Source organism: Dicentrarchus labrax, unplaced genomic scaffold, assembly GCF_905237075.1.
Source record: "Dicentrarchus labrax unplaced genomic scaffold, dlabrax2021, whole genome shotgun sequence".
Taxonomy (NCBI): Eukaryota; Metazoa; Chordata; class Actinopteri; family Moronidae; genus Dicentrarchus; species Dicentrarchus labrax.
Window position 1 is genome coordinate 502,187 of NW_026136718.1, and position 17,500 is coordinate 519,686.

The 17,500-nt window shown below is 44.5% G+C and overlaps 1 protein-coding gene across 1 annotated transcript; it reads left to right on the forward strand.

Annotated features, from left to right (window-relative positions):
• Positions 1-223: 223 nt before the first annotated feature.
• On the forward strand, positions 224-17,446 carry stil (STIL centriolar assembly protein). Its single transcript, XM_051375691.1, has 16 exons — positions 224-725; positions 2,740-2,847; positions 3,122-3,237; positions 3,324-3,505; positions 11,360-11,610; positions 11,691-11,774; positions 12,535-12,621; positions 12,696-12,867; positions 12,971-13,071; positions 13,196-13,304; positions 13,457-14,260; positions 14,783-14,882; positions 15,353-15,578; positions 15,913-15,997; positions 16,082-16,335; positions 16,634-17,446. Exons 1-16 carry the CDS (start codon positions 646-648, stop codon positions 17,169-17,171), a joined length of 3,297 nt encoding a protein of 1,098 aa, XP_051231651.1. The 5' UTR covers positions 224-645; the 3' UTR covers positions 17,172-17,446.
• Positions 17,447-17,500: the final 54 nt, after the last annotated feature.

Below are 17,500 nucleotides of genomic sequence, written 5' to 3' on the forward strand. Positions count from 1 at the left end.
TGTTGATAAAACTGTGAAGTTAGAGTAATTATTGTTGATAAAACTGTGAAGTTAGAGTAATTATTGTTGATAAAACTGTAAAGTTAGAGTAATTATTGTTGATAAAACTGTGAAGTTAGAGTAATTATTGTTGATAAAACTGTGAAGTTAGAGTAATTATTGTTGATAAAACTGTTTTCTGACAGTTAACCAACGATATAAATATAGTTTATAACTCACACGCTGCCCTGTGGGGGCGCTGTTCTAACCCCAACCCTGGCGACACAAGAAGCACCAGAAGAAGACAGGGAACGAAGCGATTGGTCAGAATGACACCGGAAGCGCTTGCTATTGGCTGGTTGAGTTGCCCCGCCAGTGGAGAAGAAGCGGCGCCATTATTAAACTGCGTTCAGCGTTTGTTCCCGGCGGACTGTTTGTGGCTGAATTAGTGTCAGTTAGCTTCAGAGAAACCAAAGTAAAGTCGTTTTCACAAAGTTCGTTACTTCACTGAACGTTCAGTTTAACGGACTTCGTCCGGTACGCGGAGCTAACGGAGCTAACGAAGCTAACAGAGGGAGCTAACGCGGCTAACGTTAGCGGAACTCAGCGCGGTGTTTCCCGCGGTCGGTGGCCGCTCGCAGCTCCACTCTGTCGGCCGCTGCACGGATGAGCTGCCCGGTGAAGCTCCAGGCGCTGCCGTCCGCAGTGTTTGAGACAGTTTTTACTCCGGACAATGTGAGAGGAAGGTGAGTTCATGTTCAGGTAACAACACCTGCTGGTGCACCTGTAAACACTACAACAACAACAACAACAACAATAATATAATAATAATAACAACACCTGCTGGTGCACCTGTAAACACTACAACAACAACAACAACAACAACAACAATATAACACACCTGCTGGTGCACCTGTAAACACTACAACAACAACAACAACAACAACAACAATAATATAATAATAATAACAACACCTGCTGGTGCACCTGTAAACACTACAACAACAACAACAACAACAACAACAATAATATAATAATAATAACAACACCTGCTGGTGCACCGTAAAAACAAAAAAAAAAAAATATAAATAAGGTGCACCTGTAAACACTACAACAACAACAACAACAATAATATAATAATAATAACAACACCTGCTGGTGCACCTGTAAACACTACAACAACAACAACAATAATATAATAATAATAATAATAATATAATAATAATAATAACAACACCTGCTGGTGCACCTGCACATTAACGTTAACGGAGAGTGTGAAAACAGCCAGTATCTGTCAGTACTGCAGCTCTGTAAACACAACAACAACAACAATAAACACCATAATTATAATAAACACAATAATAATAATAATAAACACTATTATAATAATAACAATAATAAACACTATAATAATAAACACTATAATAACAACAATAAACACTAAATAATAATAAAAACACTATAATAATAATAATAACAATAATAAACACTATAATAACAATAATAAACACTATAATAACAACAATAAACACTAAATAATAATAAATACACTATAATAATAATAATAACAATAATAAACACTATAATAATAACAATAATAAACACTATAATAATAATAACAATAATAAACACTATAATAACAATAATAAACACTATAATAATAACAATAATAAACACTATAATAATAACAATAATAAACACTATAATAATAACAATAATAAACACTATAATAATAATAATAATAAACACTATAATAATAATAACAATAATAAACACTATAATAATAACAATAATAATAATAATGATGCACTGTGTTCAGACAGACAGACAGATGTGTATATGAAATGGAAATAAAAATATAAACTGTGTGGAAACAATGATCTGTTGTAGGAATATAAAGATATTTAAATATTATGGTACACAGTTTATATCTCAATATCTCATCATTTTATAAAGTCGTCATCAATTATCTGAACTCGTCAGTTGAGTTTATGGTTACGTCTCTAGTCTGTTGATCAATGAGTGGATGGTTAGAAGAACTCAGCACTGGGACTATCTGAACTATCTGAATCCATCATATCTCCCACCAGGAATACACAGATATTATGGGATGTTATGGGATATTATGTGTCAATAACAGGAACTGAAACTACATGAACTGAGTAAATCATCCATCAGCTCAGGAACAGGTTTAAATCCTCTGTCAGTTACCATCAGCATCTCCAACAGGTTCTGTCACCGAAGCACCGAACTGTTGGTGGGTTTATTCGTATGTCTCTCTCTGTGTTACTGTTGCTGTAAGTTGAGCAGTGTTAGAGGAATTATTCCATCAATCAGTGAAGTCATTGTTGAACTCAAACATTCCTCGTCCACATTTAGCATTGTGAGAATTTACTGCTTTATGGTCTGTTTTACTCTAAATGGGACCATCAGTTACTAAATGAACATCATGCTGTATGGAAGAAGACTGAAACTAGAGACTGAGACCAGAAACTCATCAGGAAACTGTTTACTGAGCTCATTCTCCATTAGAGTGAATGGGACCAGTTTATATAGCAGTCAGTGGAGTGCCCCCTGCTGGTTGTTACACAGAATGCAGGTTTAACACACTGTCATTATAAACAGTGTCATTGGTCTGATGTGAAGATAAACTGAACATCTGATTGTATTGATGGTGTTTAGTTGTCGCTCCGGAGCTGGAAGGACTGTTTGTCCACGTTGTTTATCGGCTGAGATTCAGATACTTTATCTCTCCTTCAGAACCTCCATGAACTCTGTCAGTCCGCTGAGTTTCCCTAAATCCAGATCAGCTCTGTGGGATGGCAGCCCTGCAGGAGAGAGGCTCCGCCTCCAGCTCTGCTCTCACAGGTAAACACACACACCTGCAATAAAGTCTGCCATCTAACCACGTCTGCAGTGTTCAGGGTTCCTGCGCAGTCTCTTTTCTAAAATATAAAATTCATCATTTCTTAACATAAACTGATCATAAAAGCGGCTGCGTGACACAGCGAGACTTTTCTTCTTTTCTGTGTGTGTGTGTCTGTCTGTCTGTTTCTCACTCTCTGTCTGTCTCTCTGTGTGTGTGTGTGTCTCTCTCGCTCTGTCTGTCTGTCTGTCTGTCTGTCTGTCTGTCTGTCTGTAGGAAGCCTCGGTTGGTGCTGATGGAGAAAGCTCTGCGATTGGCTCAGCGTCAGGCCCGTCACAACAACAAGCCCCGCCTCCACTGCTTCTTCCTGGGCTCAGTGTCTGTGGACACAGGTCAGAGGTCACCTCATCCTCCTCACCGATTGGTCACTTTCACTTCTCGTATTAACTCCTGTCCTCTGTGTGCTGCTGCGGTCCAGATGAGGAGGGGGTCACTGTGACTCTGGACCGGTTCGATCCGGGTCGGGACCAGGCTGGAGCCTCGGGCCGGGTTCCCTCGGCTCTGCTGCCCGGAGACGTCCTGGTTCCCTGTTTGTTCTCCACGCAGAGCGAGACTGAGGCTGTCGTCCAATCAGAGGCTGAGATACATCACTGCTTCAAGGTGAGTCTGACACCTGCAGCTCCTGTCTGTCTGCGCGTCTGTCTGCGCTGTCTCTCTGTCACCCTGTCTGCGCTGTCTGTCTGTTTATCTGTCACCCTGTCTGTCACCCTGTCTGTCTGACTGTCTGTCACCCTGTAGAGGAGTCGTGTTACATTACTGCTGATGAACCTCCTGATTTTGCTGCTTCATAATAAAAGCTTTTAAATGACAAAATAACTTTTATTGTGAAGGATTTATAGGAACTGAATTAGCAGAGCTCAGTTACTCTGTGTGTTGTGTGTGTGTGTGTGTGTGTGTGTGTGTGTGTGTGTGTGTGTGTGTGTGCGTGCGCGTGTGTGCGTGTGATGTTATGTGCAGTTGCTCTGTTTTCCGTTGTCATGGCAACGTGTCATTTATGTCACCAACAGCTGATTTTTCTCAGCTCATCCAAAAGGTCCTGATGTTTTCTGTCCTCAACAACATGATGCTGATTAATTGTGCTGAATGTGCAGTTTGACTTAGAGGTTTAATTTAAATCTGCAGGTTTCCACATGTCCTGGAAAACCTGGAAAACCTGGAAGATTGATTATAATGAGCAAATATGGTGTAAATAATCAGTGCTGTCCTGGTAAATATTAATTCAGTCACTCAGTGAACCTGACTGTGTACAGTCTGAAACTGTTGGTGGATAAACTGTGACAGTGAACATATCTCCACACATATGGCCTGTTATTGATCAGCTATCTGTTGTAAATAGTTTAATCAATAATGTCAGTAAAAGGATCAATATATCAAATAATACAACAATAAAACTGAAGTGTCTCTCTCTGTCTCTTTCTGTCTCTCTCTCTCTGTGTCTGTCTCTCTCTCTCTCTCTCTCTCTCTCTCTCTCTCTCTCTCTGTATGATGTAACTCTGAACATATTGCCAAGCAAGCGTTTGGAATTAAAAATAATAACATTAAAGGAAAACAATATTTACAATAAATTAGTTATAATCTATACTGTTGGTAATACTGTAACTATGATTGACTCAATCACAATCACAGTCACAATCAATCTCAGTCAATAAGTAATTAATTACAATCAATCAATCAATCAATCAGTTTGTGTCAACTAAAAATGTCATTAAAACAATAGTAAAGTAACTACAGTTAAAACAAGTAGTCTGTTGTCAATATAACAGTAATAACAAATTATTAAATATTATATATAATAAAATATATTAAAATAAAATAGATAGATAAAACTGTAAACGTGTGTGTGTGTGTGTGGGTGTATATATATTAAAAAACAACAACTAAAACAATCAATTATTTTATACATTTATCTGAGTTTCCACTGGTTGTCCTCAGTTGGTGGCATGAGGAGACATATTTTGCTGCAATAATTTGACTTTCTGTGGGATGATTGTATCAGGATACGCTTATTCAATGGTATGACAACAGTCAGATCGGGTGCCCAGTAAATAGGGGAGTTTCTGTGTGTCTGATATAAATTAAAAATTGGGGAATATTGGGGAATATTTGGGAAATGTTTGCGAATTGTTTTTCTCTTAAAGTTTTGAATTTAGGGCATGAGGTTAGAAAGTGCAGCTCTGTCTCTACCTGTCCTCTGTCACACTGGGAGCAGAGTCTCTCCTCTTCTGGTAGCCAGTTCTGTCTGTGGCGACCCGTTTCTATGGCCAGGCTGTGTTCACTCAGTCTGTACATTGTCAACATTGTTCTTAGTTTAGGACATTTTATTGTGCTCAGGTAATTTGCCAGTGTGAATTCTCTTTTTAGGGTCAGATAACATTGTAATTTACTTTGTGTTTTGGTCGTTTCTTTCCAGTGTTCAATATATTTTTCTTTTTGCTTGTTGATAATTTGGTTTGGTCTGATTGAGTTGGTGTTGCTGTCCTGAGGCTGTTGGGGACATGTTACTGCAGAGAGCCTCAGGACCAGCTGGCTGAGGGGACTCTTCTCTGGTTTCAGCTCCTGGTATGTTAGGGCTTTGTGATGGTATGTCTGGGGGTTAACTGATTTTAAGTGATTGTAAAATGTAATTGATCTTTTCTGTATTTTTAGTAGGAGGGGGTATTGGTCGAGTTCTGCTCTTCACAGATTATTTGGTGTTTTTCTCTGCACCTGCAGGATGCTCTTACAGAACTCGCTGTGGAAAGATTCTATGATTGTTTTGTCCCATTTGTCAAATTCATTATTTAGTTTTGGTCCCCAAATTTCGCTGCCATGTAGAATTATTGGTTCTAGTACAAATTGGAAAATTTTAAGCCAGATTTGGATTGGAATATATATTTTAATGTTTCTCTTTATTGCATAGAAAGCTCTCCTTGCTTTGTCCCTCAGATCTTTCACAGCCATGTTGAGGTTTCCTGTGTATGTAATGTTGAGGCCAAGGTAAGTGTAGTTTTTTGTATGTTGTAAGTTAGTGGTGTCTAAATAGAAATTGTGTGTAACCTGATTTCTGTATTGTTTCTGAAAGATCATTATCTTAGTCTTTGCTGTGTTTACTGTCAGGGCCCAGGTCTGACAAAATCTCTGCAGGAGATTAAGGTGCTGCTGCAAACCTTCTTTAGTAGGTGAAAGCAACACTAAGTCATCTGCATATAGCAGACCTCTGATCTCTGTGTCGTTCAGGGTGAGGCCAGGTGCCTTGGAACGCTCTAGTTGGTTCGCTAATTCATTGATATATAGATTGAAGAGAATTGGACTGAGATTGCATCCCTGCCTGACTCCCCGGCCCTGGGAGAAGAACGCTGTTTGTTTGTTTCCAATCTTTACGGTAAATTCACTTTTTGTATACATGTTCTTAATCAGATCATATGTTTCTCCTCCAATGCCACTTTCAAGTAGCCTATAGAAAAGGCCCTCGTGCCAGATGGAATCAGGCTTTCTTGAAGTCAACGAAACATGCATATACCTTTCTTTTCTTAATTTTGAAAGTCTGGAGGGTAAATATATGGTCCAATATATGGCAGTTGGCAAGAAACCAATTTGGCATTTATGCAGAACATTGTGGTCATCAAGAAAGTTGACAAGTCGTTTGTTAATGATGTTGCAAAATATTTTTCCCAGGTTACTGGGTCACATATTCCTCTGTAGTTATTTGGATCATATTTATTTCCGGATTTATGAATTGGGGTTATTAAACCTTTGTTCCAGATGTCTGGAAAAGCTCCAGTTGACAGAATAGTATTGAATAGTTTTAGTATAGCCATTCTGATTTTATGGTCTGAGTATTTGATCATTTCATTGAGGATTCCATCAATACCACAAGCCTTTTTTCCTTTCAGGGACTGGATGACTTCTGTTAATTCTTGTTCTGTTACTGGGTAGAGGGTTTTGGTTGTTTTTTTATCACCGCCTCCAGAGTTTTCCATTTTGTGAATATCTTGTACTGATCATCATTTTTTGTAATATTACTTTATAATTCACTAAAGTGATTAATCCAAGTATTTCCATCTTGGATCGCCAATTCATCCTGCTGGGTTTTGTTTAGGTTGTTCCATTTCTCCCAGAAATGGTTGGATTCGAGGGATTCCTCAGTTTCACAGAGCTGGTTCTTGCTGTGTTGTTCTTTCTTTGTTTTTAGGGTGTACTTGTATTGTTTCAGAGTGGCCTCATATTGACAGCGTATGTTGTGGTTATCTGGGTCTCTATGCTTTTCATTTGATAATTTCCTTAAAGTTTTCCTTAGGTTTTTGCATTCAGTGTCAAACCATTTGTTATTGTTCATTTGTTGAGATTTTGGTTTGGAGGCTTTCAAATTAGACAATAGTGCCAAATGATGAAAAATTGAATTGATTTTGTCCACAGCAGAATTTACACCAGAATTATTGTGGGGAAATGTTTCAGTTAGAAATAAATGAGTTAAATCATATATGTTTTGATTTTCCAGTGCCTTTTGTTATGCCCCCCAGGCTGTCAGGGGTCCATCTGTATGAGTATGTGCTGTTAAACAGTTCACAGGCACTAGGGGCTCCAGAGTTAGACTGGGCCCTTTTCAGATAGATTGTGATTTTGCTGTTGTCTGAGAGGGGTGTGAGGGGGCTGACTGTGAAAGCTCTGAGAGACATTGGATCTAGATCTTTAATGAAATAATCTACCGTACTACTGCCAAGAGCTGAGCTGTAAGTGTAGCGACCCAGAGAGTCCCCTCGTAGCCTCCGCTGACTATGTACAGACCCAGTGTACGGCAGAGCTGTAAAAGCTGCATACCGCTTGTATTAGTAAGCTTGTCAAAGCTCTTTCTAGTAGGACATTCAGGGAGGGGGAAGCAGGTGCTTCCAGGTAAGTGTTTGTCTCCCTGGGTGTTCATAGTGTCAGCTCTTTCCCCTATTCGAGTGTTCAAGTCCCCACAGAGTAATACATTTCCCATGGTTTTATAATGGTTAATTTCCTCCTCAAGAATAGAGAAAATATCTGGGTTGTAGTAGGGGGATTCTGATGGAGGTATATAGATGGCACACATGTAGACATGTTGCTCAGCACAAATAATCTTTTTGTTAATTTTCAACCATATATAAGATTCTTCTTTTTTAATAACTGTGATGGACTGGCTCAGTTCTGATTTACACCATATAATCATGCCTCCTGAATCTCTGCCTTGGGTTATTGTGGGATGTTTTGTTGATGGTATAATAATCTCAGTGTAGCCGTGAGGACAACTAGTGGAAACATCTTCTCTGCACCATGTCTCCTGTAAAACTATGTCAGAGTCTTTTAACTCTCTATTAAAATCTGAGTTTCTGCTCTTTAAACCAAAAGCTGATGATCTCAGACCTTGAATGTTCCAACATGTTATTGTAAACGATTTCATCTCCAAGTGTGATCCATTCAAAAATTAGACAAACACCTTAAAAGAAAAATAATAATAATAAACTAGATATTAAAAAATAATAATGGTAATAAATGAAAAGTGTAAAAAGAGGTAAATTAATAAAATATTAAACTTTGAGTGACATTTTAGAGTGTATCATGTATGAAATACTGTTAAGAGTTGTCCTTATATTACTATTCATTATATACAACATGTTAAACTATTAATAATTGTGGTGTCTCTGCTCTTCCACCATGTAGCTACATGAGGCGAGAGCAGAGCAGGTTTAGCATGTGTAATATTTCTGAGTTCACCAGAGGGGGGTGGGGCTGTGGCACCGCTGCAGCATAGTTCAGCCCAATAGGCTGCTGCTCCTGTAGTCTTGGTTCTGTCGTTGGGAGGAGGGGGGGTATAGGACCTCCAGGCTGGGGGGCTCTCTGGCTGGGTATCAGAGGCCAGTGTTGTGTTGGCAGTGGGGTGGGCTGTGGGTTGTGATGTTGGTGATGCAGTGGATTTGGTGGCCTGGTCATCCTCTCTGACAGCCGGGGGTGGAAGCATGGTGGAGGTCTGGATGGTCTTGAAGGTCGAGGAGGTCCTGGCGGTCTGCGTGGGGTCTGCGTTGTGTGGTTACCCCTTGGAGTGGTAGTAAGGCTCCTTCCAAGGGCAACATCCTTCAGGGTCCTAGCAAGGATGGGGACTGCATTCCTGTGTAGGTGTATGTTATCATACAGGCAGTCCAGGTGGAGAGTCGGGTGGTGGGCCAAGAACACGTTGGGTTTGAGGGCACAGTCCCTGGAGAGGCTGATATTCACTCTGTGAATGGTGTGGGGGTGGAAGTCTCTCCTGTGTAGCAGTGTGGATATGATTATCTTGCTGGTAGGAAAATTGGTGGAAGCTTGCTCAATGACTCTCCTCAGAGAGTCTGCCAGTCTGTCCTGTTGGGACCTTAAGTCGTTGGTGCCTGTTGGATGATGATGTGGCTAGGTGAGCCTAGCTCAGGCACTGTTAACAGCTCCAGGGCTCTCCTGGTGTTGGGGCACCAGATCTTCTCCGTTCTGTGTCTTGGAAATGAGGTCTTTTCATCCAGGAACTTTCCATTAGAGTCCATAAGGAGGATAATGTCAGCCCTTCTGCCTGTGTGTGTTTGTTCAGTCTCAGCTGTCGGGTCTGGATGTGGAGCTGCGGTGGTGGTTTCAGGTCTGGAGCTCCTAGTTGGAGGCTGGCAGAGGCCAGGCTTTGGACAGTTTCAGGGGTCTTGGCTTGGGATGTGTGTATGGAGGCAGCAGGTTGATACGGGGGATTAGAGTCTGACCAGGCTGGGTGAGAGGGGTGGTCCTAGAGGAAAGGGCCCTGTTGTACTTCAGGTGTAGTGGGAGTTTGGCTGGATGTGGTCTGGGTCTGAAAGGTGAGCACAGGGGGTTGTGTGGAGTTCAGTCTGGCTTGTAGACTGAGCCCTGTTCTGTCCCTCTCATGTAGCTCTTCTCTCAGAGTAGCCAACTCAGTTCTGCAGTTGTCTCTGTCCTTCCTAAATTCCTGTACCTCCTCACTGAGATGGTCCAGCTGTGAGTTGACATTGTTCTGTTCTTTCTTGGCCTGGAAGTCACTGACAGTAGGAGAAGTAGGCTGCTGTTGGTCCAGCTGCTCTCTGATCTGAACCAGTTCTATTTCCATCTGGAGAAGTGTTCTCTCATTATGTCCAGAGCCTCAGAGTGCTGTAGCAGGGGAAGATCAGTGTCAGCATCTGCAGGCTGTCTGTCTGGAGCAGGGACAGAACAGGGGGGTTTGGCTCCCAGTGCTGGAGCGATGTTTGTGAGGATCTCCTTTTCCTTCTCAGCACTCAGTCTCATAGCAGGAAAGTCGAGTTCAAACTGTCTCAGGTCGCCTTGTATCATGGCAGTTCCATTTTTGAACAGGTTTACTGTTATTCTGGTGGTGTTAGAGTCATTCTCTTCTAGTACACTTATTTTCCATCCATTACAAATACCTGTTCTCTTTATTGCTGGGTAATGCGAGCTGAACATATTCAGCCAGGCGACTGGTTCATCAGTCCAGAAGATTAAATTGCAGAACCTTCCATCTTTGTGATGGTCCAGGAATAAGATTTCTGGTCTTTCTCGAAGTATTGTTTGTTTATATTTTCCTTTTGCAGTTTTGCTTTTGATAGCTGGGGGGATGTTCAATGGTTTCAGAGTGTGTAGACATCATGATACAGCTGTTGATCTTCAAGGTTTTGTGTTTGTGTTTAAAACAGCACTACTGCTGTTATTGATGCCGTTGCTAGGTAACCACAGTCCAGTATTAGCTTGTTAGCTATTAGCTTGAGTGTTTCAGTTGGGACTTGTTTTATAGTAATAAATGCAAAAACTTACTGATGTCAGTGTCCAGTAGTTTGCTGTTACTTGCTTCAGTCTCCCCTGTCCTCTTCTTGGTTTGTTTTTTGTTTTCTCCGTGTTTCTCTTAAGCTTGATGTTCGGTTTCTGAGCTCCTTCTTCCAACTCTATCTTTGTTCCTTCTTTCTCTTTCTTTCTCCTTCTTTTCCTCTTTTTCTCTCTTCTGGTGTATTGTGGTCACTCCTTTTGCATTTTCCTCATAAAAAGTCGGTGTTTATCAAATTTTTGGACCAAAAACAAGCGTTTTGTTTAGCAGCAAGCCGAAAACATGACTTCTTCTCTCTCTCTCTCTCTCTCTCTCTCTCTCTCTCTCTCTCTCTCTCTCTCTCTCTCTGTCTCTCTCTCTCTCTGTCTCTCTCTCTCTCTCTCTGTCTCTCTCTGTCTGTCTGTCTCTCTCTCTCTCTCTGTCTGTCTGTCTGTCTCTCTCTCTCTCTCTCTCTCTCTCTCTGTCTCTCTCTCTCTCTCTCTCTCTCTCTCTCTCTCTCTCTCTCTCTCTCTCTTCTCTCTCTGTCTGTCTCTCTCTCTCTCTTTCTGTCTCTCTCTCTCTTCTTCTCTCTCTCTGTCTCTCTCTGTCTCTGTCTCTCTCTGTCTCTCTCTTTCTCTGTCTCTCTCTTTCTCTCTGTCTCTCTCTGTCTGTCTCTCTCTGTCTCTCTCTCTCTGTCTCAGGCGTTGCAGCAGTCGGTGAGCAGCAGACAGACTCTGGATCTGTCCCAGCTGATAAAGGTCAGCGGTCGTGTCGTCTGCTCTCAGCAGTCTGACCACGCAGCGTTCGTCCTCAGCTGGTCGTCCGTCTGTCCGTCCGTCAGCATGGATGTTCAGCCGGTCCGAGCCGTTCCCATCATCCCCACGGCCCTGCTGAGGAGTCTGACCAGCATCAACCGACCGCCGCCGCACGCCACCTCGGGCCGCCAGAGAGGGTGAGGACGAGTTCCTCTGGAAGAGGAGTTCATCCTTCTGACGGAGCTCGTCACTTTCTAACTGCTGTTTGTGTTTGCAGGTTTCTGACCATGGATCAGACCAGAAAACTGCTCCTGCTGCTGGAGTCTGATCCTAAAGCCTCCAACCTCCCGCTGGTGGGACTGTGAGTTCATCATGTGTCCGATACCCACAAACCATCCAAGTATTTATTATATTATATATATTAAAATTCAGGCCCTCGAGTTGCGTTCTTTCTCTGCGGTAGAGTCCAGAAAGCTGCTGTTACTCCTGCTGACGTCTGACACAAAGGAGAAACCTTAAAACTAACAATATGTAGTTTCTGCCACTAGGGGGCTCTCACACCAAAACAATAAGAAAACAGGAAGTTTAATGAGGTGGTGAAGCAGCGTGGGATCATGGGAGTTGTTGTCTTCACCACCATTGCTGTCATTGCAGTCAGCTTCTCCCACGCTGTTGGACAGACAAAGGACGTCCCGGAGGGGCTGCGAGCCGAGCTGCTGCTAACGTTAGCTCAGCTTGTTTCTCTGATAACTTAAGATCCAGACGTCCGATGACTAAAATCCTTCATCCGGTTCAAATCTAGAGTTAAAAAGCACCAAGATCTAAACAGTGGATGGTAACAATGTGGCTTCACACTGGATCAACAGTCAATGTATGACAGCTTCTGGCAGACAACCACAACGCTGACGCAGGCACAAAGGGGATATGACGCCATCGACAGGCGACCGGTGAAACGCAGCGTTACCTGAATAAAATGACAGATTTTAAGTCATTTTGAGTCATTTAAAAACGTATTGATCCATCCATCGATGTTGGTGTTCAGAGCTTTATTGTTTTTAATCAGAGCAGCCTGTTATAATATTTGTTTGTGTTAGTTAACTGTACTTCCTGTCATGTGACAGCTGGCTGAGTGGAGTCACACACGTCTACAACCCTCAGGTGTGGACCTGGTGTCTGAGGTTCCTGTTCAGCTCCGCCCTCCAGGACAGGTGAGGTTGCTGTCAGAGGTTCAGGTGTTTAAACTCAGCAGACAGTCTGACTGAGTGTTTCTCTTCTGTTGCAGAGTTTTATCAGAGAGCCGCTGTTTCCTGCTCGTTCTGTTCGGTTCCACGCACAGAGCTCCCCAGTTCTTCCAGTGTCGAGGACCAGGATCTGGACCAGGATCAGGACCAGGATCTGGACCACAGCTAGACTACCAGCTGCTCACAGCCTCCCAGTGTGTCACACTGTACCAGGTAACGACACCCCCAACCCGCAGCTTCAGACACAGCTTCTGTCAGATACTGTAGTGATGAACACCTGAATGTGGTCTAATGTGGACATGTGGACCATCAGCAGGTGGTGCCGGTGGAGGGTCAGACTCTGCGCTGTGAGCTGGGTTCAGAGGATCACAGCAGGCAGAGGGAGGTCTTCAGAGAGGCTCAGACCACCTTCAGCAGGTAACACAGTTTAAGGTGTTCTCTGACTGTTCATTAATTAATTACAGTTCATTCTCAGGTTGTCAGAAACAGACACAAGCAGTCTTCAGTTAGTAAATCCTACACACTGTCTCTCTGTCCTCAGCGCCGTCCCCCCGGCTGCCGGTCTGTCCGTCACCGATCAGGACTCTGGAGTCGAGGATGAAGACCTGTCTCCAAGACCGTCTCCGAGCCCCCACCCCCCCGCTCAGCAGGTCAGTCACAGGTCGAGTTTCAGGTCAGAACGGCTAACAGACGCTGAGGTGCAGTTGTCACGGTAACAGACGTGTCTATGACATCGCCAGACTCTCAGCCAATAGCAGCACAGTCGGTACCTGAGCTCACCTGCAGGAGTTTGTTGTTTCAGGCTCGGAGAGTTCAGCCGTCTGTTCCTGAACTTTCTCTGCTGATCGACGGCAGCTTCACCTCCAACCCTGGCTCCGCCCACAGACCTCCTGCTCCCACCTCCTCCTCCTCCTCGGTTCCCAGACCCACTGCTCCTCCTGCTGCTCCTCCTCACATCCACAGCACCCCCAACTCCAACCTGCAGCAGCCCTGCGCCTGCTGCCCCACCCACACCTACGACTGCACCTCCATCTTCTCCTCCCCAGGACTCCACCCTGCTGCTCCTGCTGCTCACTCCCATCACCACACTCCTCCTCCTCCCTCCAGTCTCCACCCTCCTGCCGCTCACTCCCATCACCACACTCCTCCTCCTCCTCCCTCCAGTCTCCACCCTGCTGCTCCTGCCGCTCACTCCCATCACCACACTCCTCCTCCTCCCAGCAACCGTCCAAGTTCTCCTTTTGTTCCTCCTCGCAGTACTCTTCGGTCCTCCCATCACCACCCTCCCTCCCACAGCTCCTCCTCTCCTCTCCCCAGCCACCAACACACTCCTCCTCCCTCCACTCGTCTCTCTAGTCCACCTCCTCCCTCCACCCTCCTCCCTCCTCCTCCCTGTCCCTACAGCCTCCCTCCTGCTGTTCCGTGGTGTGGTGACTCCCCGTCTCCTCATCCCTCCCGTCCAGCAGCAGACCCCGTACTTCCCCCCCAGTTCCCCCGTCCCTCCTGTGTGAATCAGTGCTGCGATCAGGCGGCAGGAGTCGTAACGACAGACACCTACCAGCTCCTCCTCCAACAGGACCGACAGCTACGCCTCCTGCAGGCTCAGGTATCATCGTTTTTTATTCCACACTTACAGTTCAAAATAAAAATCTGTATAAATTAAATCAACGTGTAAATCAACGTGTATCATGGCAGCGCTGAGTTTAGTGTATATTTCCATTGTTCCATTCATATTACAGTCTACAGTTATATACATATATGTTGTGTTAGATTAAATAAAAGATTAAATTTGTGATGTAAAAAATATGGTTCTCTCATAATCTCAATATAATGTTTTTACCTCATCGTGCAGCTTTAATTGAAATATAAACAAACATCAGGTTCTACTGTAGAGATGTCCTAATAATATATATATTTAACACTAAAGTAAAGGTTTTAGATTAGATAAGAAAGGTTTCATTTAGAAAAGACGATAGAGGTTATTGTGTAATGTAATGTTTTACAGCAGCAGAGTTACACAGAAGGAAGGTAGCACAGAAGGTACAGCAGGTAGGACGGCTGAGGAGGCTGCTGATTGGTCCACCTGTAGCTGTTTGACTGAGGTTGAACCAACTGTTGTTGTGTTTAGGTGCAGATGTTGCTGGAAGCTCAGGGGAAACTTCAGTCCTCCAGTCGGCAGGTCGACGCTGAGACACCCAGGAGCACGGCCAGCATCGCTGTGGGGACAGGTGAGCCTGATGGGACAGGTGTTTCCTCTGGTTAACTACAGGACAGGTGTTTCCTCGGGTTAACTACGGGACAGGTGTTTCCTCTGGTTAACTACGGGACAGGTGTTTCCTCTGGTTAACTACGGGACAGGTGTTTCCTCGGGTTAACTACGGGACAGGTGTTTCCTCTGGTTAACTACGGGACAGGTGTTTCCTCGGGTTAACTACGGGACAGGTGTTTCCTCGGGTTAACTACGGGACAGGTGTTTCCTCGGGTTAACTACGGGACAGGTGTTTCCTCTGGTTAACTACGGGACAGGTGTTTCCTCGGGTTAACTACGGGACAGGTGTTTCCTCGGGTTAACTACGGGACAGGTGTTTCCTCGGGTTAACTACGGGACAGGTGTTTCCTCGGGTTAACTACGGGACAGGTGTTTCCTCGGGTTAACAGGTGTTAACAGGTGTAAGTCATCTCACCCTCTGGTTTTCAGGTGCGAGTCTGTTCTGGGGGAATCCTGTTCAGCTCCTCCCACACCAGGATGTACAAGCTCCTCCCCCCTCCTCACCCACACCTCCCCCCTCGTCCTCTCCCAGCCCCTCCTCCTCCTGCAGACCGCACCCACACGCCGACCTGTCTGTCATCAGGCCTGGGGACGGAGCTGAGGACAGTGACATCACAGGACACGATCCTGCCGTCTCCCCCTCTAGTCACCACAGGTGAGTCTCGTCTACTGATGGAGACCTGAGACTTGTTGTTTAAGACCTGAGACTTGTTGTTTAAGACCTGAGACTTGTTGTTTAAGACCTGAGACTTGTTGTTTAAGACCTGAGACTTGTTGTTTAAGACCTGAGACTTGTTGTTTAAGACCTGAGACTTGTTGTTAAAGACCTGAGACTTGTTGTTTAAGACCTGAGACTTGTTGTTAAAGACCTGAGACCTGTTGTTTAAGACCTGAGACTTGTTTAAGACCTGAGACTTGTTGTTTAAGACCTGAGACTTGTTGTTTAAGACCTGAGACTTGTTGTTAAAGACTTGTCGACTCTGTTCCAGTGGTCTCCAGAGTCCGGTCCTGGGGGAGAGTGTCAGTATGTACGCAGCTGCAGACGAGCAGCAGAGCTTCTATCTCAACCTCATGGTAACTCGGAGCTTCACGATCAATGAGCCAATAAAACTGATAATGTCAGACCGATCAATACGTTTGTCTCCGTTTGTCTCTCAGAATCAGCTGACCAGTCGTCTGCAGGAGTCAGACAGCAGACAGGAAGTGGAGGAGGAGTCCAGGAGGAGGAGCCTGTCTGTGGTTCCCGATCGCTCCCAGTCCTCCCAGTCCTCCCAGTCCTCCAGGAGGAGGAGCTGTGGGGACCCGGTGGTCAGCGCCACCCTGCGACAGCTGCAGCAGCTCGGAGTCCACGTGGACCGAGAGGATCTGACCGAGTCTGACAGAAGAATCCAGCAGACTATAGAGAGCAGCAGGTACTGGACTCACCTGGTCTGAGAGGATTCACTGCGGTTCCAGATCCAGTATTCATATTTTTATACTGACGCTCAAACATACATACAATAAGTTACAGACTGAAATGGGAGGTTTTAGAAACTGCTATTCTTCAAATGGAGTCTGGTGTGTCCACGGTGCTCAGACTGGTTTTACTGGAAATATCTTCAGCCAGAGATGAAGATTGTTTCTGACTCATGAAGTTATTGATCCGTGTATCAGCCGTTCTTTCTCTGATGTTTCTGTTCTCACTGTGTTTGTTTGTGTGTTTGTCGTCAGCACTCTGGCGAGCATCAACCCGACGGCGGTTCTGTCCAGACTGAGCGTTTCCGAGCCAACGGCCAGCATTCTGTTCCCGGGAGGCAGCGTGGATCTGAGTCTGGAGGCCAACGCCATCGCCCTGCGCTACCTGAGCGACTCTCAGCTCAGCAGACTGTCTCTGGGAGGCCACGCCCCCAGTCCGGGCCCCGCCTCCTCCAATGACACCCTCCTGTCGCCTAGCAACATGTCTCTGGCCACCAGGAAGTACATGAGGAGGTACGGCCTGATCGAGGAGGAAGAAGAGGAGGAGGAGGAGGAGGAGGACGCTCACCAGCCACTTACTGAAAATCAGAGGCTCCTCCCACAGAGTCAGCTGATCCGGGACCTGCGGCCCAAAATGCAGCTGTTACCCGGCAACAAACCGAACACAGCCAACAAGGAGAACAGTTCCAGTGGGCGGCCATCTTTAGTAAGGGCGAGCAGCCGTCAGACGGAGGGATCCGTGGGAAACATCCTGGACCTGAGCCGCCTGAGACAGCTGCCCAAACTCTTCTGACACTAAAACCATCAGACTGAACTCTGAGGGAAGATTTTAAAAACTGCTATTTTTTAAATGGAGTCTGGTTTGGAACCGGTCTGCAGGTCTGATTCAGGTCCTGGTTGTCATGGTCAGACTGGTTTTACTTCAGTTTCTCTGTTTCAGGAGTTCATGAAATGTGTTTTTGTGTGTTTGATTGTTTTCGTCACTTCCTGTTTTTATGTGAAATGTAATTTGCAATTTTTTTATATATATTTATAATTTCACAAATAAAATTCTTAATACTTTTAAAACCTGGAGCTGAATCCATATTTATTTCAGTGTTAAAGGCTTTAAAGGGCCAGTTG